Source organism: Pseudorasbora parva, chromosome 21 (genome assembly GCF_024679245.1).
Source record: "Pseudorasbora parva isolate DD20220531a chromosome 21, ASM2467924v1, whole genome shotgun sequence".
NCBI classification, from domain to species: domain Eukaryota; kingdom Metazoa; phylum Chordata; class Actinopteri; order Cypriniformes; family Gobionidae; genus Pseudorasbora; species Pseudorasbora parva.
Window position 1 is genome coordinate 25,645,589 of NC_090192.1, and position 23,784 is coordinate 25,669,372.

General features: G+C 38.0%; 1 protein-coding gene across 1 annotated transcript; it reads left to right on the forward strand.

Moving 5' to 3' along the window:
• The first annotated feature begins 662 nt into the window (after positions 1–662).
• Positions 663–23,725, forward strand: itgb3b (integrin beta 3b). Its single transcript, XM_067429697.1, has 15 exons — positions 663–865; positions 1,350–1,435; positions 3,006–3,207; positions 3,287–3,539; positions 3,888–4,050; positions 4,667–4,828; positions 6,337–6,432; positions 6,518–6,607; positions 7,094–7,228; positions 8,375–8,801; positions 15,513–15,735; positions 16,835–16,935; positions 17,057–17,176; positions 19,499–19,665; positions 22,330–23,725. Exons 1-15 carry the CDS (start codon positions 790–792, stop codon positions 22,396–22,398), a joined length of 2,370 nt encoding a protein of 789 aa, XP_067285798.1. The 5' UTR covers positions 663–789; the 3' UTR covers positions 22,399–23,725.
• Positions 23,726–23,784: the final 59 nt, after the last annotated feature.

Sequence of the window (23,784 nt, forward strand, 5' to 3'; positions counted from 1 at the left end):
TGCTCACAGGGGTTTTTATGGCATATAGCCTATTCCATGCGTAAACTGCGTACAATCTATTGTGGAAGTTGCTTATAGGCCTACAAATATATCCTTTTTTTTATTGAAAATGTTCTTCAAGTTTATACATCCAACATTATGTATAGCCAGTTTGTATTTTTAATGTTACACTTACACCTACACTATAGCCTATTTATCTAACTTTTTTATGTAGCCTTTTTTTCATACATAAAAATATATAGATGGATTATAGGAAGGGGATCCCTCATAAAATGTTCATCATATTTGGGGGTCATCCTTGCCATCATAAAGTTTGAGTTTGCCATCATTAGTTCCAGCTAATGACAAACATCAAAACCATATAAAAACAAGGGCGATAATGCGTACAACTTCGAGTTGATGCTTTAGACTTACAAGGTAACTAGTAGACATGATTCTGGCGTTAGCTTTTAAAAAATATGATGATTCGGCATCCATCAGAAGTGTTGAAAACATTCTGGACTGGTGATGACGCAGAGCTCGTCGTATTAAAATAAACCGTTTTGATCACCGTGATCTTCGAAAAGGGTTTCTATACAAGACTGACGATCTCCTCTTGTATAGCCCCTCCTCTGCTGCCCCCCTCGGAAATAAACCCAGTTTTGCCACAAATTTACTCTATATTTGGTGTTGGTCTGATGTCTATGCTGGAGCGTTAAGGGGGAGGAGGAGGGCACAGACCGCACAAACCGCCGGTGGACCAGGAGAGAAGAGCGATAAACGCCTGTATCAACTGACTCGTTACCCGAGATGGAGAAAACTTCATCCAAACTCTTCAGTGTGTGGATTTATTTTGTAATTGTATTCCTAACTGATGCTGGACTTGGTACGTTCTATCTTTTTAGTTTTCTGTAAACGTATAACATGTCCTATAACATCTTGTCTTGTACTTTATCTGTCTGAACTGATAATGTGATTCCAGACAAAGCATTAATGTTTAATTGTGAACACTTTCTTCACAATTTTTCACAAATCTTTCTTTCTTTCTTTCTTTCTTTCTTTCTTTCTTTCTTTCTTTCTTTCTTTCTTTCTTTCTTTCTTTCTTTCTTTCTTTCTTTCTTTCTTTCTTTCTTTCTTCAGTGATATCTTACAGGTCAGGTCTGTCTGGTAAAAGTCTGATAAGTGTATATGTGAACTCTCTGCGTTTGTGAAATGTTTGATACATGCTGATAATGCTGGCTGTTAAATTCCCCTACAAATGGAGGCACTGAATCTGATCATATGTTAATGATTAGACATGTTTGTGTTTCCATAAACCTGCAGGTTGCTATTTTAAATGCAGTTTAAAAACATTTTTCTTTCCCTCCCAGGCTCCAACATCTGTACTTCTCGAGGAGCCAGCACATGTCAGCAGTGCCTGGCAGTACATCCTACCTGTGCCTGGTGCTTTCAAGAGGTGTGGTGCTCTACATGAATTTATGACTGAGCTGAAACATGTTTACTTTATATTTTAATACAGTATTAAGATTCCTGGATAGAATAGAGAGGCGTATGATTGATAGTATAATCAGACTTTCGGTCTTAGTATTCGTAGTATTGTTGTTTTCTAAAATGTATTCATAAAACAGTTTTGTCTTGTTTCATGATAAAACTACTTTTTTCTCAGCTTCACATCAGTTACGTCATCAATGAACTGTTTCTCAAGACTATGGTTTTACCATCATCATCCTTCACATTGTTTTCAGAGTAGCCAATGAGAATGCAACCTAAGTAACGATAGATCTTTTCTTACATATTGTGACGTTACATTATTTGAAAAGATAAAAATCTAGGGTTGAGATTTGGTTCTATCAATTGATTGGAGTTTTTGACATTTGATTTCCTTTAATGTCATTAATTTGACATTTAATAAATTGTAAACGTTAGCACAAGTATGAATGGTTCACAATAAGATTAATAACATGGTTTTTGGAAATAGATTTTGAAAAATTGATTACATGCCAACTTTAAAGTCTTATGGAAACAAATGTGCACAAATGTGACAAATGATTAAAACCATTGAATCATTATCAAGAAGAAAAAGGAACCTACCTCTTCCTTTTTCTTCTTAAAGCTGCATTGTGTAACTTTTTTAGTTTATTCTTAGCTAAAAACACTTAGTTCTTTCAAAAATATATGTGCTCATTAATATATATTTACTTCTTTCAAGTAATAAAGTATTCTCGTAAGTTTATAATATGCCATTGAAAATACATACGGGTGAGGGGTTCAAATGCCGGTCGCCATGTTGCCCCTCCATCTTGAAAGTACATTAGCCAAAGAGGGACATACCCGTAATTCAAGCTTCGCTTTTCGCGTTTTAACACTTGATGGCAGTCATGAATGAGGTCGAACTGGAAGCCATGTTAATCTTGGACTAAATTGGCCACCGTAGGAGTTAAAACGAAATCGGAATTGAGAGGAACAGAAACTAATATTCACTGGCTGGTCATATACCTTTACACCACTAGATGAGGGAAAATATCACACAGTGTAGCTTTAATAATGATTCAATGGTAAAAAGTCTTCCTTTGGATTTCTCCATGTTGTTACTGCAAAGTTATTTTCACAGCGTATTATCTCATAAAAGTGTGAGTCAAGTATTATATATTTTTGATACACCGGAAGTAAAATGACGCCTGTTTCCTTGGCGTCCAATCCAGTAACTTGTAAATGTATTGATACAAAAAAAATATTGGCTTAACCATTGGCCATTACCATTGGGGGATAGTTTACCCACAAATTAAAACTCTGTCATCATTTTGGCTATTCACTCATGTTGTTCCAAACCTGTATTATATTTCTGGTCCCCATTGACTTCCATAGTATTTCTACTATGGAAGTCAGTGGGTGCCATTAATTATCTGGTTACACACATTCTTCAAATATCTCCTTTATTGTTGAAAATGTTGACAGAATTAGAATTTTTGGGTGAAATATCCCTTTAAGTGCCCTGTACCATAATAACCGTGCCAAACGCTTGTCAGGACTTTGGACAAGATGTGCCTGGAGCTTCCCGATGTGACTTGATGAAGAACCTCGAGGCAAGATGCAAGACAGCAGCTCTGGAGTATCCCATCAGCAATATGAATGTGACAGAGAACAAGGATCTCAGTGACAAGGCCTCAGGATCCACCACCGACGTCACCCAGATCCAACCTCAGAGCATACACATCTCTTTGAGACCTGGTGAGTTAAACCCAAAAACAAGTGACCGCAAATGACCTGTTCCTCCATTAGACCAAATTGTTATTCTGGCGTTTCACAGATGATTCTCAGGTCTTCAAGCTAAAAGTCCGCCAGGTTGAGGACTACCCTGTGGACTTGTATTATCTGATGGACCTGTCCTACTCCATGAATGACGACTTGTCTCAGTTGCGTCGGCTGGGGCGAGGCCTGGCTGAAGAGATGAGCAAAACCACCAGTAATCTGCGCATGGGCTTTGGGGCTTTTGTGGATAAACCCGTGTCCCCATACATGTACATCTCCCCTCAAGAGGCCGTGTTAAATCCCTGTTACTCGTGAGTGATGACATATACTTATGTGCTGAACATAAACATTACAGATAATGGGTGTTTATTACAAACATGTAATTGGTTGGTGTGCTTGTTAGCTGACAGTATCTGATATTACACACTGCTATTATGGTTTAAGTGTCTCCATTTGCTGAGTTACAGTACATGCCAAATAAGTATTAGACTGTAAGCTGTTTTCTAAAGCTTGAATGTAACTCAGATGTGCCAGCAATAGTGGATGACCAACACTACCCTTCGGTTTGGCATGGTTACACATTTACCAGTATTAGTTAAAGCCCATTTCTATATTTCAACTTCCTGACCTTTTTAATATGTCTCTATTATATATGCTAGAATCCCGTACAAATGCCAGCCTCAGTTTGGCTACAGACACGTTCTGTCTCTAACGGAGGAGGTGGGCAGGTTTACAGAGGAAGTGAAGAAACAGAAGGTGTCTCGGAACAGGGACGCCCCAGAGGGAGGCTTTGACGCCATCATACAGGCAGCCGTGTGCCAGGTTGAACTAGCTAAACAAGCAAAAAGAAAAATACTGAAAGGGTTAGTTCAGCCAAAAATGAAATTTGATGTCATTAATGACTCACCCTAATGTCGTTCCACACCCATAAGACCTCCGTTCTTTTTCAGAACACAGTTTAAGATATTTTATTCAGATCGCCAATGTCACGTGATTTCAGTAGTTTGGCAGTTTGACACGTGATCCAAACTGCTGAAATCACATGACATTAGCGATCCGAATCATTGATCGATTCACTGATTCATGACCGTTTGAATCTTTATTTGAGGTTTGAAAACAAACACGGAAGACTGATGCTGAATAAAGTCATATTTTTGGTTATTTTTGGACCAAAATGTATTTTCGATGCTTCAAGAGATTCTAATTAACCAACTGATGTCCCATATAGACTACTAGACTACTCTGGGACTAAAATATAAAAGATCTTAAACTGTGTTCTGAAGATGAACGGGTGTGAAACGACAGTAGGGTGAGTCATTAATGACATAAATTTCATTTTTGGGTGAACTAACCCTTTGAGAAGTGGCACCTTAATATGTATTTTTGGCCTACAGTCATTTTGACCTCTCTTATTTGACCATTTTTGTCTTTCTCCCAGGAGAAGATTGGTTGGAGACCAGGTGCATCTCACTTACTGGTTTTCACTACAGATGCCAAGACACACGTGGCACTGGATGGGCGCTTGGCGGGAATTGTGCGACCCAATGATGGCCAATGCCATGTGGGAACGGATAACATCTACAATATGTCTACAACTATGGTAGTGATATTTTGCAGATCTTTTTAAAAGGTTTACTTCAGTGATTTAGCATTAAGCTTTGTATTTAAACTGGGTCGTTAATGTAGTAGAAATGTGAAATTATATTTTTATTTGGTGGCTTCTAGACTGAGAAAAGACAGAAAATGTATTTTTGTCTCATTTGGATGAAAGCCAACAACTCCCAGAATGCACTTGCTTCGCTGCCCTACGAGGCCACTCCCAAAACCACCGCTACTAGATTACTGGATAATCTGCCCACTGCATTCATTTTCATAAAATCAGTTCAGTTAAAGAACAGACACTACAATTAAAAACTGAATGCGTCTGTTTAATATATCGATCGAGTGTCACAGCACAAGTGCAGCAGGAGTCAGATTACAACCACTAGAGCTGAGGTAAGCATAAGCTCGACATACATTCGCAGCGTGTGTGCAGTCTGGCGCATTCTTTGATTCGTGCCTTTGAAAGCTTAAAGGGTTACTTCAGCGATTAGCATATGGCTTTGTATCAGTAGAAACCCTGGAGTATATTCAAATGATTGTGCTTTTCCCCCCTCATATCCCCCTGAGACAAAAGATTATTGCATTTTATGTCTGGAAAAATTCCTCCTATCATGGAAATTGATGATATTTGCATCATAGGAGGAATGTTTGGCCAAAGGCTAAAGACTACAGCCAGCAGAGGGAGCCATTTCTACATGTTTTCAACCCGCGCATGGGGGATGGGAGATGACACACTTAGAGCTCAGCTAGTAGCTACAGGCACTCATTTAAACGGGGCTATGGTGAGCAATGTAAGTCTTTTAACTTCTCAGATTAATTTCTAGGAAAGTTAAGCTTGCAAAGGCATGAACTGAAACGCGCCAGACTGAACTCGCGTTGTGAATGTATGCCGCGAGTGTAGTCACGATTACCTCAGCTGTCATCACAAGAGCTTATCAGCTCATTTATCTCACTCCTGCAGTTAGTGCTCAGTGCTGTGATACTCGAGCAGCGACTCACTCATCATAACTGTCATAGGAATTCATTTGAAAAGTTGAAACACAAACTTTGCTCAGCATAGCTCCGTTAACATGAATCCCCATAGCTGCCCGAGCCTGAGTACTGTGAAAATTGTGAGTGAAATCCCACCCCCCATGCACGGGTTGAAAACACATGGAAATAGCTCCCTCTACTGGCTGTAGTTTTTAGCCTCTGGGCAAAAAATCCTCGGATGACGCAAAATGACGATAGTTGCGTCATCTGAGAATTTTTTCCAGAAATAAAATACATAAAAATAATAAATTTGGGGGTTGGGGTAGGGGTCACGATCATTCGAATATACTCCCGGGTTTCTACTGATACAAAGCCATATGCTAAATCGCTTTCCCACATAAACAGGACAAAGTTCAGGTGGAACATATAGACAAAACATTCATTTTAATGGAATATTTAGTATTAGACACACTATAAGTTGTGTATATGACCTAAGCATATGACCTTTATTTATAAATGCCAACATTTTTTCAGGACTACCCATCACTGGCATTAATCACAGAGAAAATGTCAGAGAACAATATAAATCTCATCTTTGCCGTGACTAGCCACGTGGAATCACTTTATAAGGTAAGATGGTTATTAAATGTTACCGCAAATCAAAATGGTAAATGTCTGATGAGGACACGTTCGAAGATTTCTCTTTTCATTGTAGAACTACAGTGAGCTGATCCCTGGCACTGCAGTGGGAACGCTGTCTGAGGATTCTCATAACGTCATCCAGCTGATCCAGGATGCATATGCTGTAATGTCCTTTTTTACTGTTGGCAAACTCGGCTGTCTATGCAGTAGAAGGTTTTTTGAAATCTGTGCTGTGTGAATAGAGAAAACAGGGCTGTGCCATTTCCTTTTGCCAGAACTTCAACATCTATAATGCACTTTTGATTTTGGCTCCACCCCTCAATTAATTCGACTGTAAAGGGCAGGAATGCAAAAATGCTAAAGTTTAAACTGTAGTTTTAACAAAAGTCCTGGAGTTTTCAAATACACTAGATAAAAACCGTAGAGAAAGAGTACACATTGTTCAGTCAAGATTAATGTTGTTTACCACATAAAATAATGTGATTTTGCTTTACAAATGTGTTAAAATTACATATTATGCCACACATATGCCATCAATTAAGTTAAACTTGTGTTGAACCTGGAACATTCCTTCAAAATGCTTTATTCCATTCACATTGTCTGTGGTGAGTCACTGATCTATTGTTTATTTGTTGTGTTTGTGTGACAGAAACTTCGCTCTAAGGTTGAGCTGGAGCTCCTGAATGTCCCGGAAGAACTCAGCTTGACATTTAATGCCACATGTCTCAATGGAGAAGTGATCCCTGGGCTAAGATCCTGCTCTGGCCTCAAAAGAGGAGATACCGTTAGTATCCTCTTCTCTTTTTCTCTCTTTCTGTCCATCGCTCTCATTACCTCCATCCATCTCATTCGATTCTCATGTTGTTTCTTTATTCTCCCTATAAAATTCCTGGAAGTTGCTTAACTAAACCACTTATTCCAAAACTCCCCCTAGGGTCAATTCGGTCACTTCCTTAACTTTCAGTCTTATATCCACTCTGATGATTAAACATATTCCACAAGAGGAGGAGCACAGGAAATATAATTTCTAATGTGCCATCATCTGCCTGCCTTGATAAATGAGTTGCATAAAATGTTGTGGTTTTACTCCCTTCCTTGTAAATGGTTAACTGTAAAAACTCACAAACATACATGACAAGTGGGTGTAACTGCCTTTACTCATTTTGCTGAATGTGTCTAGGCATCAGACTTGCTTTTTTCCTGTTTCCTGCCATCATCCTTCTCTGACTCACACCACCCAGCCTTCAGTTCAGACTGTCTGTCATTCCAACACAGTCACTGTCAGCAATGGAAGGATAAGACTCATATATGTCTGGCATGTGCATGATGGCTTTAACATCCCCACAAGAATATTAAATAATTATTTTTTTTCTACAAAAAATAATAATCTTCAAATGGAGAATTAAAACATTATTGTGGCAGAGGAGTAAAATTTTACAATATATTTTAATGAATTGTAATTATAATATTTTATTAATAAGTATTTTTAATTTTAAATAAAGTTTGTTTTATTTAAATATATTTTAATATACACTACCATTTAAAGGTTTATGGTATTTTTTAAATAAGTATTTTATGCTCACCATTTATTTGATCAAAAATACAGTAAAAACTATAATATGCTGAAATATCTCATATTTAATATTGTCATAATAATATTAAATTACTGTTTTGTATTTTAAAATATTGTAAAAAATATTAAAAAAAGTATAGTTATTAAATAAATACATACATAAGTTTTATTTATTATTTATAAACTATGATACATTTGTAAAAGTCACTTTTGATTAATTGAATAAAAAAAAATTTGAGTGGTAGTGTGAGCTTAGCACTGTCCCACAATTCAGATTTGTATAATCTATAATAATAAATGTTTTTGAATATTGGTACTCTGTAACAACCACACATTCCCTCAATATCATCTTTCCAGGTGTCCTTTAGCGTAGAAGCTCGGGCCAGGGGCTGTCCCAAGGAAAAGCGTAAGACCTTTACCATTAAACCAGTGGGCTTCAAAGACACCTTGCAGATCACGGTCAACTTTGAGTGTGAGTGTAAATGCCAAGCTAAGGCAGAGCCCGAAAGTTCCGTCTGTCACCACGGCAATGGCACCTATGAGTGTGGAATCTGCCTGTGTAACCCGGGACGATTGGGTCCCAGGTGTGAGTGTGCAGAAGGAGACTACAGCCCCACCGAGCAGGATGCCTGCACCGGGCCAGACAAAGTGATCTGCAGCGGTCGAGGAGACTGCGTGTGCGGCCAATGCGTGTGTCACAATAATGATTTCGGCAAAGTGTGGGGGAAGAGGTGTGAGTGTGACGATTTCAGCTGCCTGCGGTACAAAGGAGAGCTCTGCTCAGGTAAGACGAGATTTGGGGCCAGGGGAAGCTTGTTGACTCTAGTAGTGTTTTATTATTAGACTGTTGGTTTATAAATTGATGTGACATTAGGGAGTACCACAGGGCTCAGTACTAGGACCGTTGCTTTCACCCTGTATGCTACCCTTTGGAGATTTCATTATAAAACAAGGTGTTAGTTTTCTGTTATGCTGATAATACTCAGCTCTATATTTCTTCACAGCCTGATGAAACATACCAATTCACAAAACTTATAGATTGCATTGATATAAAAATTGGATAATTTCTCACTACTAAATTTAGGTTTTAAAAATTATAAATGCAAAATATATAAAATGCAATGGCATTTGCAAACTTATTATTCCAGGCCTTTTTTAGAATTAGACACTGAGAACCAATCTGAATGATGTTGCATTTGTATTCTTTTTCCAACCACTCTGATTACATAATGAGTTTTTTTTTTTTAATCAAAACCATACAGTACAACCAATGTAGTTTGATTCCCAGATTAATAATTAGTATGAGTCAGTTCTTTTTACTGAATAAAAAGCATACAGTACAACCAATGTGGTACGATTTCTGTGAATATTTGTGAGAAACCGGAAGGAGTATTTTTAAAACATAAATCTATGTTTAGGATGGGAATCCAAGTCTTTAAAAGTGTAAAAAGCTCAGTATGCATGAAACAGCATTTCACCCCCCCCCCCTTAAAGGTTTGTATTTACAATCGTTTTGTTCATATGAAACCGTAGAGTTCTTCTGTAATATTTTATTTAAAAAGAATAAATATAATGATACCATATTTTTTATTCATCTATCCATCCATCATCTTCCGCTTATCTGGGGCCGGGTCACAGGGGCAAGAGTCTAAACAGAGACACCCCGACTTCCCTCTCTCTAGCCCCTTCCTCCAGCTCTTCCGGTGGAACCCCCAGGGTGTTTCCAGGCCAGCCGAGAGACATAATCCCTCCAGCGTGTAATAGATCTTCCCCGAGGCCTCCTCCTGGTGGGACGTGCCCAGAACACCTCCCTGGGAAGGCATCGTAGAGGCATCCGAAATAGATGCCCGAGCCACCTCAGCTGGCTCCTCTCGATGTGGAGGAGCAACGGCTCTACTCTGAGCTCCTCCCGAGTGACTGGGCTTCTCACTCTTTCTCTAAGGGAGCGCCCATGCAGTCACCCTGCGGAGAAAGCTCATTTTTGGCCGCCAGTATTCGGGGTCTTGTCCTTTCGGTCATGACCATAGGTAAGAGTAGGAATTTTGATCAACTGGTAAATCAAGAGCTTCGCCTTACAGCTTAGCTTCTTCTTCACCTTCTTCAACACGTGGTATGCGGTAGATAAACCACATTACTGCAGAAGCTTCACCGATCCGTCTCTCAATCTCCCGTTCCAGCCTTCCCTCACTCGTGAACAAGACCCCAAGATACTTGAACTCCTCCACTTGAGGCAGGAACTCTCTACCAACCTGAAGTGGGCAAGCCACCCTTTTCCAACTGAGAACCATGGCCTCGGATTTGGAGGTGCTGATTCTCATCCCAGCTGCTTTAAACTCGGCTGCAAACCGTCCCAGTGCATGCTGAAGGTCATGGTCTGAGGAGGCCAACAAGACAGTGTTAGGGGTTAACAGCTTATGACCCAGGACCAGTAGTGTAGAAATGAAGACAAAAAGTCAGAATTGCAATTAATTAAAAGAAAAATGTACTTAAGAATAGTTTGCAGTTTCAAAAGCAGAAGCCAGCTTCAAGTCTCACAAGGAGTTCGTAGGCCACGCTCCCTCTTTCACCGTCTTGTTGCCTTGCCCTATCGTACATACAGTTGTCCCAACAGTTATACCATTTTCAAGGTCTATCCACGTCATTCCTGCAATGTGGATGGTTCTGATTGGCTCAGAGACAATGCACAGTCATGGTAAATTTCCACTCATGTCAGTTAATCTGATTTGTTGATGCTTTCACTCCGGAATTAGTCCCGTAGTGACCTTCCAGATCTGGAGCAGCGCCAGCTTGCCCAGAACAACAAGTCCACCCATCTCTTAGGGTGCCCATTGTACACCATTCTGATCTGTAACATAGAATATTGCGCACATACACAGATACACATTATCTCCAAGGTTGGAGCTGATTAAGCTCCAGTTCTAACTAGTTCTTACCAAAACATACTGATAACATGCGCTTTCTTTCAGTGAGAGGGACACACAATAGTACAGGCAATATTGATCTTGAGTCTTTAGTGTTTCAGTAAAAGGAAATATAAAAGGAATAAAACATAATAAAATAAATGAAAGACAAATCCATATTTTATCTCTGGAAGCCGGGCTAAGTGAGCAAACCCTGTTACTGCACTCCTGACCTGTTAGGGGTGTGTGATACCTCCAAAATCCAAACACACGACCTTGTTGCCAGTGTTTAGTGACACATCACACATCTCTAGGCCAGACCCTCAGTCACTCCTCAGAGAACAAATATACACTTTAGAAAACAAGAAACTAAAAGCAAAATCATAACTGGATAGAATCATTATAATAATATAGGAAGGTAAATATTGATTAAAGTTTTGATTATGAAGTTATTTAGGATATAAATTTATACAGGTATATTGGAGCGGCAATGGATTTCAGAATCCCCGCTTCAACAGCATCATCCACAAAAAGCAGTGACCCAAACCGGACACTCTCCGGCCCTTGGCTGCGTCTAGAAATTCTGTCCTTAAAAATTATGAACAGAACTGGTGACAAAGCCCTGCCGGGGTCCAACATACAACGGAAACAGGTCTGACTTGCTGCCGGCAATGCGGACCAAGCTCCTGCTCCGGTCGTACAGGGACCAAACAGCCGTAAGCAGGGGGTCCCTGACCCCGTACTCCCAGAGCACCCTCCACAGGATGCCAGGAGGAACACAGTCGTATGCCTTAACCAAATCCACAAAACACATGTGGATTGGTTGGGAAAACTCCCATGAACCCTCCAGACCCCTGGAAAGGGTATAGAGCTGGTCCAGTGTTCCACAAAAGGGATGAAAATCACACTGTTCCTCCTGAATCCGAGGTTCCACTTTTGGCCGAATTCTGCTCTCCAGTACCCTGGCATAGACTTTTCCGGGGAGGCTGAGAAGTGTGATCCCCCTGTAGTTTCTTTATTCAGATGTAGTTGATCATATAGACATTTTACTAACATTTGACATGACACAAGAAAGTGTCTGAATAGTTTTGTTTTCATTTTTAGACCATATATATTCTTACTAGGGTGACCACCCGTCCCGCGTAGCGCATGCGCGCACAGCGTTTGAAGCCAAATTCATGCGTCCCGCAAATTGAGACTGTGTCACGCATAATTAATGCTTGCTCAAAAAAAAGTCGGTCGCTCGATATCCTCGTGCCTCAGGCAGCCAAACCAACATTACTTGACAGTTCAGCACGCTACTGTTGCCACACCCACCCCTCAGTTGAACTGCTGCTGTCAACTTTTTCGTTGTTGTCATGACAGCGCACCCACGTGCATACCAGACATACTTGGAACTTTTTAGATGCGCACTTTCCTATTCGAAAAATGGAGTCTGAGGCACGGCAATCATCAATTAAAAAGTGGGTACAAGAAGACTGGGAAAATGAATATTTGTGACTGAAAGGTGTTGAGGTGGATACCGAGAGAGCTTTTTGTGACCTCTGCAAAACGTCTTTCTCAATCGGACATGGAGAGTAAAATACGATGTCAAACGACACTGCAAAAAATTCTTTACTTACTTAGTATTTTTGTTTTGTTTCTTGGCAAAATATAAATAAAAAAATATCAAGCAAAAGTAATTGTCTTGTTTTGGGAACAAATAACTCAAAGCTGAGAGAGTTTTTGCTTAAAATAAGACAAATAATCTGCCAATGGGGTAAGTAAAATAATCTTAATTCAAACAGAAAACAAGATTATTTTTTAGATATTTAGACTTGAAACAAGACAAAAATACAAAGTAAGAATGCATTTTTTTGCAGTGCAAACTTTACTAACATGGAAGTTCACCATCCTTCCTCCCCTTCCCGTTCTGTGAACGTCTGGAGTTAACTTTACTTTTGGTTTAACTTTAACTTAACTCATTTTTTTTTTACTGTTCCTGTGGTGTTGAGCAACTACAATTTCTGTTAATTCTATAATTTTATAATTTATTTAAAGTGAATAAATTGTAATGAAAAATAAGTAAAGTAAAATAGCTAAAGTAAATCGTAAGTGGAAGTGCATCTGTCAATTAATTGAATGTCCAAAATATTATGTTAAAAATACACATTGGTTGGCCTATATTCATGAGCATACATCAGCAATTAGCCTACACATGTTTAGGGGAATAGGGCATTATTAATATACCATGTAAAGGTGCTATGTGCTATCTGCCCGTGGGGCACCATCGCGCCAGGCAGTGTCCCACATTGTCCCTCAGAAACATACCCTTTGTCCCCCCTTGGGCTTATTAACAGGTGGTCACCCTAATTCTTACTAAAAATATATATTTTTACAGCTGCACTATAAGAGGACGCCTATTCAAATCAAAGTTGTAGTTTGATGACGTCAAGTTTGAGCGCAGAATTTTGGGACATATGGTTTTCACCTCAGAGCTGGTGGGAAATAATCAGGATAGAACTCTGGCAGAAATCACGTTCATGAATGTGGTTATTAACATTACTGTAGTATGAAGCAGAGCAGGACTGAGTGTTGTGGAGCTGAGTAAGGCCGCTGGAGCAATTGTTGCCGAACACAAGGTTCACGAGCAACAGGACTTTTATTATGACTGGACACAGTTGCGGGCGCCATTTCCACTTTTCCGGTCATGAGTATGAAGTAACGCAGCTCTGTTTATCATATTAAATACATTTGTGTGTTTAAAATGATGTTATGATGTTATGATGTTACTCTGTGTGTTCACTCAGTGGCTGCTGACACTTGTTGCACACTGCTAAGATTAAAGCGTTTCTGCAGAATAAAACAGTAAACCGAGGGTAACGCAGATATTACGCAATTGACAGGCGATTCCCTCAGACTTCCCGGTTTCTTGGTTAAAATAGCAATTTTCTTACAATTTATAAATAGTTGGAAACATTTGGGATGTTGTAAGAACTCAACTGGACAAAATATACACTGGTCTAGTGGTTTTTGGATATTTTACTGCAAAAATACAACATAGTGCACCTTTAACTTTTTTTTAAACTATTTTGTTTTACCATTTAACATCTTTTTTTTTTTTTTGCTCTATCATTTGCTTGAATATTGTGCTGATTTTATCCTGTTTCAAAATGATGCCACCCGGTTTAATATTTTCTTAATTGATTTAAAGACATTTTTTCCAAATACTTTTTAGGGCTGCTGCATCCCAGCCTTGACTAACTCACAACAACCAGTAGAATATTAGAATACATTTTTTTTCACAGCCTGTTATTTTGTACAATAGTCTTTCTTTACGAGTAAGATTCCCTGTTCTCTGCCTCACATCACCTCAAAGGAATTACCTACAATAACACTAATACGTCTCCGGCGTTATAGTCGCAGGAAAAGCTTCTCTTAAAAATAAACATGCTCTGTGGGACTTGGCAGGCTAAACTATGTGTTGACCTATTTGAGACGTGTTTGTTCTCCAGACGAGGTGCTGATGTTCCACTGGTGCGCATTTGAGTTGGAACGGCTGAACAGTTTATGTAAAATTACAAAATGCTGTAGCGCACCACTTGAAGTTGTGTACCTCTTGGAAGGGGGTTGGTTTCTAGCTTAAGCAGAACCAGATCTCGGTATTCCTGATTCCAAAAGATTTCAGAGTGTACCATTGAGGTCTTCAACTGAAAAAAAATGTTTTCCGTCTCTCTGAATCTACAAGAAGTTTCTTAAAGCCTCAATAGCATATTCCCAGAGGCCCACAGTTACCCAAAAAATACCTTTCTGCATTGTCACACACTGATGATGTCATTGAACCAAGAATAGCCCAGTGAGGGAGTAAAGTAGTGTTTGTGCTGATGTGAAGGGTTTGTATTGTTTTTCTGTGGGAAGAATAATTACATGAATTACGATGTTATTTTTTGCATTTGGTTAGCCATTGTTTTATTTCCATTTAGTTTTTAATTTAGCTGCATCATTGTGTTTTCGACCAAAATCCCAGATCACTCATAAGCTCTGTTTTGCTAAGGCACTGTAATCTCCTACACAAACATGTACACTGGCGCAGATGTGTTTATAATTATAACTGTAAATCAGGCGTGTAATGGTGCTCAGCATTCTGCCCTTTGAATGTCAAGTGAAATAAAGTATATAATGCTTATCATATTAATTCTACTGACATTCAGTAGAATTCAGTAGAAAATTCAGTACATTCAGTAGAAAATCCTGACATTCACCAGCACCAGATGTCCGTTTTTAGAAATCCGTGTGATTAAAAAAGAAAGATGGTTCTGTTTGACAACTGTTAATTATGATTTCCAGTGGGGAATTTCATCTGTGAACCATGGAAAGCCTCAGTTATAATATTTGGTGATAAGTCTTTTTTTTTCAATGTATGTGAGGAATGTGCAACGCCTTACATGAGGCACTTTTACAGGTTCAAGTTCAAACTAACCTCATTACGTTAAGGGATTGAGCATTATTCATCCTGGAAAGCTTTCTTGCAAGGGTCTAACATACAGTACAGCCATGTGCAATCTTGTCACTTATTCCCATCTTTGTGTTGTTTTTCCTTTCATGGCTTATTCCAGGTCATGGGACTTGTTACTGTGGGTTTTGCCAGTGTCATCCAGACTGGAAAGGGGAGAACTGCAATTGTTCTACTCGTACAGACACCTGTATGTCCAGCTTGGGACTGTTGTGCAGTGGTCGTGGTCAGTGTGTGTGTGGGAGTTGTGAGTGCACTCAGCCTGGGGCCTACGGCTCCACCTGCGACAAATGCCCCACCTGCCCTGACGCCTGCACCTTAAAGAAGTGAGCATAATACTGATATTAAGTATAAAAAACATGTTCCGAATAGCATTCTACCATTTCACTGTTTCTGCGTGTGCTTATGCTTTGACAGTATAAAATATCAAAGGCGCAGTGTGTAATATTTATGAGGATCTACTAACAGAAATGCAGTATAATATACATAACTATGTTTTCAGTGGTGTACAAAGACCTTACATAATGAACCATTATGTTTTTATTGCCTGCCATTTTTATCTACATACACGCAGATACACTGCTCTTCAACAACATTTTTGTCCTGTGATGGCCACCGTAGCCTCTCTGTGTGCTTCGAAAGGGAGGGGTGAGCTGTTGCAATTCGCAACCTTGCCACTAGATGTTGCTAAAATTTAACAAGGCACCTTTAAAAATTGTAAAATATTAAAATAACTATTTGGATTTCCGATTGGATGGCAGTCATTGAATTAAACATGATAATATCATGAGGTCATGTAACCACAATGTAGTACTACTAGAAACTACTATTTGAAATGTTTATTTTTACATGAAACATTCTGTGTATACTGTTTTTTATAGTATGGAACTACACAATATTCACTAAGCCAGTGGTTCTCAATCAGGGGCCCTCAAGATGACTTATTATGAATCAAAATGAGACAAAACAGCTAAAAATCAAGAGAGTTATTGATTTCATTCATCCTGTCAACCACTTTTTAAAGAAGAACCAGGGTTTCCATGATCTTGATATCTGAGGTAGCCAAACTTTGATATATTTTAAGTGTTTTGTAGAACTACAATTATTAAATTATTACTTTCTATAAAGAATATTCATTTTCCTAGTTATGTCAAGCTCTAAAACATTTTATTTGGTACAATTTGTGAGTAAAAAGTATTTTTTTTTTAAATTGTTATCCTCAAGCCTTATCCAGTAAAGCAAGAAACAACTGGAAGTCATTAGGACTTTGAAACATTTTGTGGACAAGGGGGTCCTTGAAGTCAAAAAGATTGAGAGCCAGTGAAACTTCAGAACTAAAGAAACATTCCAGTATTCCATTCCAGACATAGACAATGAGTTTACAAATTTGTTGTCTTTTTTAAGTAAAATATTTGTTCTCTCTAGGGACTGTGTAGAGTGTAAGCACTTTAAGAGGGGGAAACTCTTCGACGATGACACCTGCACTCGAATCTGCAGAGATGAAATCAGACTGGTGGATGATCTGGGTACCATTATCACATTCATTTTGTAGTAGATAATAACCAAAACATTGGTAATTTAATGAACAACAATAATAATCATGACAGTCATCCAGCTTTCTTATGTAAGATTTTTTGTCCTCTACAGTGTTCCATGATAAGAATGCAGTCAATTGCACCTATAAGGATGAGGATGACTGCGTGCAAAGGTTTCAGTACTATGAGGACAACAGTGGCAAATCCATCTTGTCTCTGGTCAAAGAGCCAGGTAAAAGCATTTGAGTTCTCTCACTGAAAAAAAAATCCTGTTCATTAGTGTTAACTGTGTTTTAAATGTTACAGAGATGGTTTAAGAAGATGAAAGGAGAATATATTATTCACAGTATAGTGTATTTTTGCATATTGTAGATTTGAGAATATAGGAGTGTATAGGTGTTTGTGTAAGCATATGGATGTGTAGGTGCTTGTGCAGTGTGTGACGGTTGTAAATTCAGGAGCCCGCAGTGAGAGTCTGCTGCTCTGCTTTAATGGACACATGGAGTGGAACATGGGCTCTATTAGCTGCACTCACATCTCCAAAACCCAGGGAGCACCCCACCTTGTAAAAAACACACAGCAATAAACAACATCCAAGCTACTGAAGAACCCGCTGACACAGTGTAATTCCTACTGGGACAGGAATGGTTCAGACAGGAAGCAAAGAGACAGACGCAAGACAATATAGAGAAGAGGGCTTACGGAGTTTTTGGAAAGTTCTGAAATAGATTTTTTTTTAAAAGAGTCATTTTAAATTGTAATAATATTTCACAATATTAATGTATTATAGAATTACTATATTTGTAATGTTTTTTTAAATGTAATAAATGCAGCTTTAGTGAGAATAAAGGTGATAACTTTAACAATGAATATATTAGCATCCACACCAGCACACAATAACATTCTGTTTATTTTAAGCATGTCTAAAAAAAATTCTACAGTTTTTGTCGCTTTAAATGCTGAGCTATTTTAAGTCAGGTAGATTCTGACTGTCAATTTTTTTGTGTTCATCAGCTTGATTCCAACCTTCATTATGGCATGTCATTTTAACATTTAATCCTTAAAACGTTCTAGTTAATTATAAGTGCGTGCTGCAGTTTCGTCTTATGCCTCTTTAAATGCTGAGCTATTTTAAGTCAGGTATATTCTGACTGTCATTTTTTAGTGTCCATCAGCTTGACTCCAACCTTCATTATGGCAAGCCATTTTAACATTTAATCCTTGAAGCGTTCTAGTTAATTATAAGCATGTGCTGCAGTTTTGTCTTCTGCCGCTTTAAATGCTTAGCTATTTTAAGTCAGGTAGATTCTGACTGTCAATTTTCAGTGTTCATCAGCTTGATTCTAGCGTTCATTCTGGCAAGCTGTTTAACATTTTATCCTTAAAGGGTTACTTCAGCGGTTAGCATATGGCTTTCTATTAGTAGAAACCCTGGGGTATATTCAAATGATCGTGCTCCCCCCTCTAATAACCCCCTGAGATGAGAGATTTATGCATTTTATTTCTGGAAAAATTACTCCGATGACGCAAATATCGTCAATTTTTTGACGGTAAACCCATGCAACCTGCGCATTGGGGATAGGAGATCGCCCGCCCATGGGGATGGGAGATCGCACTCAGAGTTCAGCTCGCAGGTGCAAGCATTCATGTAAACGGAGCTATGCTGAGCAATATAAGTGTTTTAACTTCTCGAATGAATTTCTATGAAAGTTAAGCTTCCAAAGGCATGAACTAAAAACGCGCCAGACTGAACACGTTCTGTGAATGTATATGCCGCGTACGCGTTTACCTCAGCTCTCGTCACAAGAGCTCATTCAGCTCATTCATCACGATGAATGTTATATGACTCCTGCTGCATTTGTGCTGTGACTCTCCCTCAGCAACTAAATCACATTATATTGAACAGACACATTCAGTTTTTAATTGTAGTGTCTATTCTCTAACTGAACTGATTTTGTAAAAAAAGAACACTGTGGGGAAACTGATCCAGTCACAGTGATTCAGTTGCTGTGGCTTTTGGAGTGGCCTCACAGGGCAGCGAAGCATTCTGGGAATTGTTGTCTTTCATCCCCATGAGACAAAAATACATTTTCTGTCTTATCTCAGTCTAGAAAGCACCAAATTCAAAAATAATTTCACATTTCTACTACATTAATGACCCAGTATAAATACAAATTCATCTTCCCAGCGCTGAAGTACCCCTTTAAAATGTATTAGTATAGGTACTAGTGCTTATTCTTTAGTTACTAGTACTTATTCTTTAAGTACTAGTGCTCATTCTTTTGGTACTAGTACCTTTTTAAAATATATTAGTACTTATTAATTAGATACAAGTAGATATTAAATAGATACTAGTACATTTTAAGGGTAAATGTTGCCAGTGTCGTTGTGATGTGGATTCTGCTATTATTTAATATTTAGAATGTTTTTTTTAGAACTTTATCTTTATTGTTATCATTATAGTTATATTATTACACTTAGCTCTGCAATTTTGCCTTTTATATACAGGTATAAAAAAGCATCTTTTACCACATTTACTTTTTCTGTGTACTAGACTGCCCCAAAGGCCCTGATATCTTGGTGGTGCTCCTGTCAGTAGCTGGTGCCATCTTGTTCTTAGGTCTGGCCGCCCTGCTTATCTGGAAACTGCTTATCACCATCCATGATCGGCGGGAATTTGCTAAGTTTGAGGAGGAGCGGGCTCGTGCCAAGTGGGAAACGGTTAGTGAAGTGTAAAATACACTATGTGCATACTACAGAACATTTCACACAGAAGTGATCAAAGATCTCAAGATACATAACAAATCACATTTACACTCACACACCACTCTGTTTAATGTAAACGGCTCAAATTACTGTGTCTGAGTAGCTTGGTGAACTATAGATGTTGGCAGGATGATTTTACTGTTTCAGTGGCTTGCTGTTTTCCCCCTCTAAACAAAGAAAATGCCTCCGTACCCTTGGGCAAGTTTTGTTTTAAATTATCCAATGCTAATTAGGCTTTCCCGTGAGGTCTCAAGCCACATGTGAACTCTCTGATCCTTTCATGATAGAGTTCCCCACTTAACCTCTTACCCTAAAATATGTGTAATCCCAGCTAACAAATATATGTTCCAAGAACTTTTTGCTAACATTCCCATTTAGTTATTGAAAAGTTAATTCTGAATGTCCATTTTATTGAAGTCCTCCTGCATCAATATTTTATCCCTTAAAACTAAGTTTTGATGATAAAGGTTATATATTTACATTTTTTCCTGTTAAAATGATTTTGTCTTGCCTTTAAATAGCTTAAATGTAACACCTTTGCTTAATTTAGTATACGTGGATCTATAAATATGCAAATTCCACTCCAGCTCGGACTACCTGAGCCAATCGTTCAGCTGTTGTAAATACAGTGTAAATATTTGTTTAATTCAGCCATAAATGTTTGAACCAGAAACTGATTCAGAAGAAGATGAGGAAGACATGGTCATCTATAAGTTGATGTATCAGAATCATAATGGGTTTTATGTATCGCTTTCCAAAACGTCAGACACATACCTGTAATTAAAACGATTAGCCTTTGGCTTGACTATCAAACAGCTAAAAATGTTTTGCTAATGATACACAAACCCTGTTCCCATTCACCATCTCAGAGTCAGACAACTTCCTTTTAAAAATCAGCACCTTAGAAACACTTTGAACATCATAGAACGTCAGTGAAGAAAAATATTGTAATATACATCATATACATAATTTACCCAATATATTGTTATGCATCTGATTTTTCCTGTGCCTTCTTAAAGGTGTTGTTATACTCAATGATAAGAAAAGCCCCATCCTGCAAGTTGATGGGATTGGTTACATGTTTGGTTTGGAAACGGGGGCGGTTTGATATTCAGCAATGGTGCAGATGGATGAATTTTCACATGGATTGTCTTAAAGTATATTAAAAACATGGACACAGCATACATATACAACTCTGTATTCAACAATAAAAACTTGACTTGCACCGCACCGCAGGGAGTCTTTAAACGGGGTCTTTATATATATATATATATATATATATATATATATATATATATATATATATATATATATATATATATATATATATATATATATATATATATATATATATATAAAATGCGAACAGACATTAAAGGTGCAGTGTGTAAACTTTAGCCACAACTAGTGGTAAGTTTGTGAATTGCAATTGCCCACCATTTACCCCTACTTTCGAAGCACATAGAGGACTTACGGTGGCCGACACAGGACAAAGATGTTGTCGTCGGAGCGAGCAGAGAGTGACTAGAGCTCCTAGAAAGGCGACCCGCGGTGTATGTAGATTGAAATGGCTCATTCTAATGGTGTGTTCACACCAGATGCAAATGAAGCGTTAAGCACGAGTGATTTAAATGTTAAGTCAATGCAAAGGTGCAAACAGACATTCTGCGGCAAGATTGACGTGGATGAGGCGCGAATGACGCAAACTGAGCGTTTGCAGAGCGAGTAGAAAAATCTGAACTTTGGCAGATATTCGCGCAGCGTTAACCAATCAGGCGCTTGCTCTTGTAGTGACAACAATGAGGACAAAATCATATATGGATACCCGGAGCTGTATGATACATCTTCATACTTTATAGAAACAGGAATAAAAAGGATCTGGCTTGGAAAAAAAGAGTGAGGAGGTCAGATAATCTGATAAATTGTAAAAAAAAAAAATGCTCTTTACTCAATTTGAGCTAAACATATTGAGACTACAAGCTTGCTAAAGAGCTTATTCGCCGTATTTTAAAACAATCCATGTCAGCCATTTCACAACGAGACTGAAGCCGCCTGGCAGAAGCCTCTTCCATGAATCGAATTTGCCTCTGTTATGAAGTGAATGTCACGCGTGAAAGAAACAAATGTCATGCACAAATGAAGCAAGTGCACTCTATATTTTCAAGCGTCCAACTACGTTTGGTGTGAACGCACAGTAAGGTAATAAAAACATAACGGTTCTTTATGTAAGGTTTATACAACACTGAAAACATAGTTATGTATGTAATATTGCATTTCTGTCAATAGATCCTCATAAATATTACACACTGCACCTTTAAGGGACCATTTTCTCATTTTGCAAACATTTTATGGGAAAATTGCTTTTTAATGTTTTTAAAAATTCAGAAACAAGTGTTAACATTAAAAAAAATGTTAGGCGAACGTCCAACTAAAACATCTAAACAAAAGTCCCAGGAAGGATGTATAAATACCAACATTTTTAAAGACCATATAACTCTGAGTTAATAACTTTGGTATATGACTCTTGTTTAAGGAGGATTTAGGCTAGAAAAGCATACTGGTCAAATGGGGACTGGTATAAATGCATTAATCACTCTGAATTCATTTTTATTCTTGTAGGGCCACAACCCTCTGTACAAAGGTGCCACATCAACATTCACAAACATCACATATCGTGGCAAGGATTGACCACAGAGAGCAGAGGAAGACGAACAGGAAAGGGTTGTACATATTTAGTTGTTGTACATATGTAAAGTCAAAACTGGCACCTCTGTGGACGTCTTTGTTTGTCACTGGATGAATTATACAAATAATCTTTACATTTGCTTCTTAGTATTTTGACTATATATTTCACACCAGCAACACTAGTCAAGACATTTCCTTCCAAGACATGTCCCTGATCCGTCACTCTGTGTAGTGGCAGATATGAATTATAAAAAGCCTGAGCAATCTTTCCAACTACTGATGGTGTGTGGTAACACTGAAAACCTCATCTTGAACATGAAACATAATAACTATTAGCTGTTATCTTTGCTTTGGTCATAGCTATTATTATTCTGCATCTACAATATCCTAAAAGCTTCATCACACTGGCCTTTAGTGCGCCATTTTTGGTAGGATTCACAAATCCAAGTGCTGTATAAAAATGTGCAACTGTTTTCTGTCTCCAGCATTTTTAGAAAATATACACCAAAGACACAATGTAATTATTTGTCTGGCAGAATGTCCCTAAAAGTCAAACTGTACCTCCCAGCACAAGGGCATAAAAGTATAACAGTGCTCTCTAATGGGAAATATTAAATTTGTATGTTTGTGCTGTCAGGCATGTCAGTCTCATGACATGTTATGTGCTAATTAAATAGTTAGACAGAAATGAATAAACGTTTGTGTCAAAAGTTTTTTATTTTATTTATTATAATGTGTATGTAATACACTAAAGTGTAATGTCATTACCCATCCTAATATCTAGTGATGCACACTTACATCTTAATATCAATTTTAAAAACTGAAATTAAACATATATGTATCGATGTTTTTTGTTACATGCTGAGTTTAGTCTGGTTAAAATGTAGTATTGATATTGTTTCAACTAATATGTATTAATATTACCTTAGTAATAATTATTAATGACTATATTACATTTTATATGCTGTGCGAAGGAATAATTATTTCCTTGGATGTGACTTTTATATGTATTGAACTACAGCACCACCTACTGGACTGATGTTACAACCACAACTCTAGTGATTTAGTTCTCTTTTTCATCAAGACACTGTTAGGTAACTATATTATGTAAGATATTTATGTTTATATGTTTTACGTGCAGCAGATCATTTACTATAGAACATTTACATTTACTGTATATAATAAATTTATTTTATAAGGACATTTTCTGATATCTGCCTCTCAAGTGTAACAAACCATCACAAAACGTTTCTACCCAGAAAGCAAAGAACATTTCAGAACGTTGTATTTTGGTTGCAATTAGGTAATTTTGTAGTACAACTTTTTAAAAACGTTTAAAAAAAGAATGTAGGCCTAACCAAAATAAAAAGTTTTAAGAACGTTGTGGAA

Bases quoted from the DNA above. Each gene is read 5' to 3' on its own strand.
- itgb3b (XM_067429697.1), top strand. From the start codon at position 790: ATGGAGAAAACTTCATCCAAACTCTTCAGTGTGTGGATTTATTTTGTA. The intron at 1,436-3,005 runs GTGTGGTGCTCT...AACGCTTGTCAG, and splicing joins GTGCCTGGTGCTTTCAAGAG to GACTTTGGACAAGATGTGCC. The intron at 15,736-16,834 runs GTGAGCATAATA...TGTTCTCTCTAG, and splicing joins GACGCCTGCACCTTAAAGAA to GGACTGTGTAGAGTGTAAGC.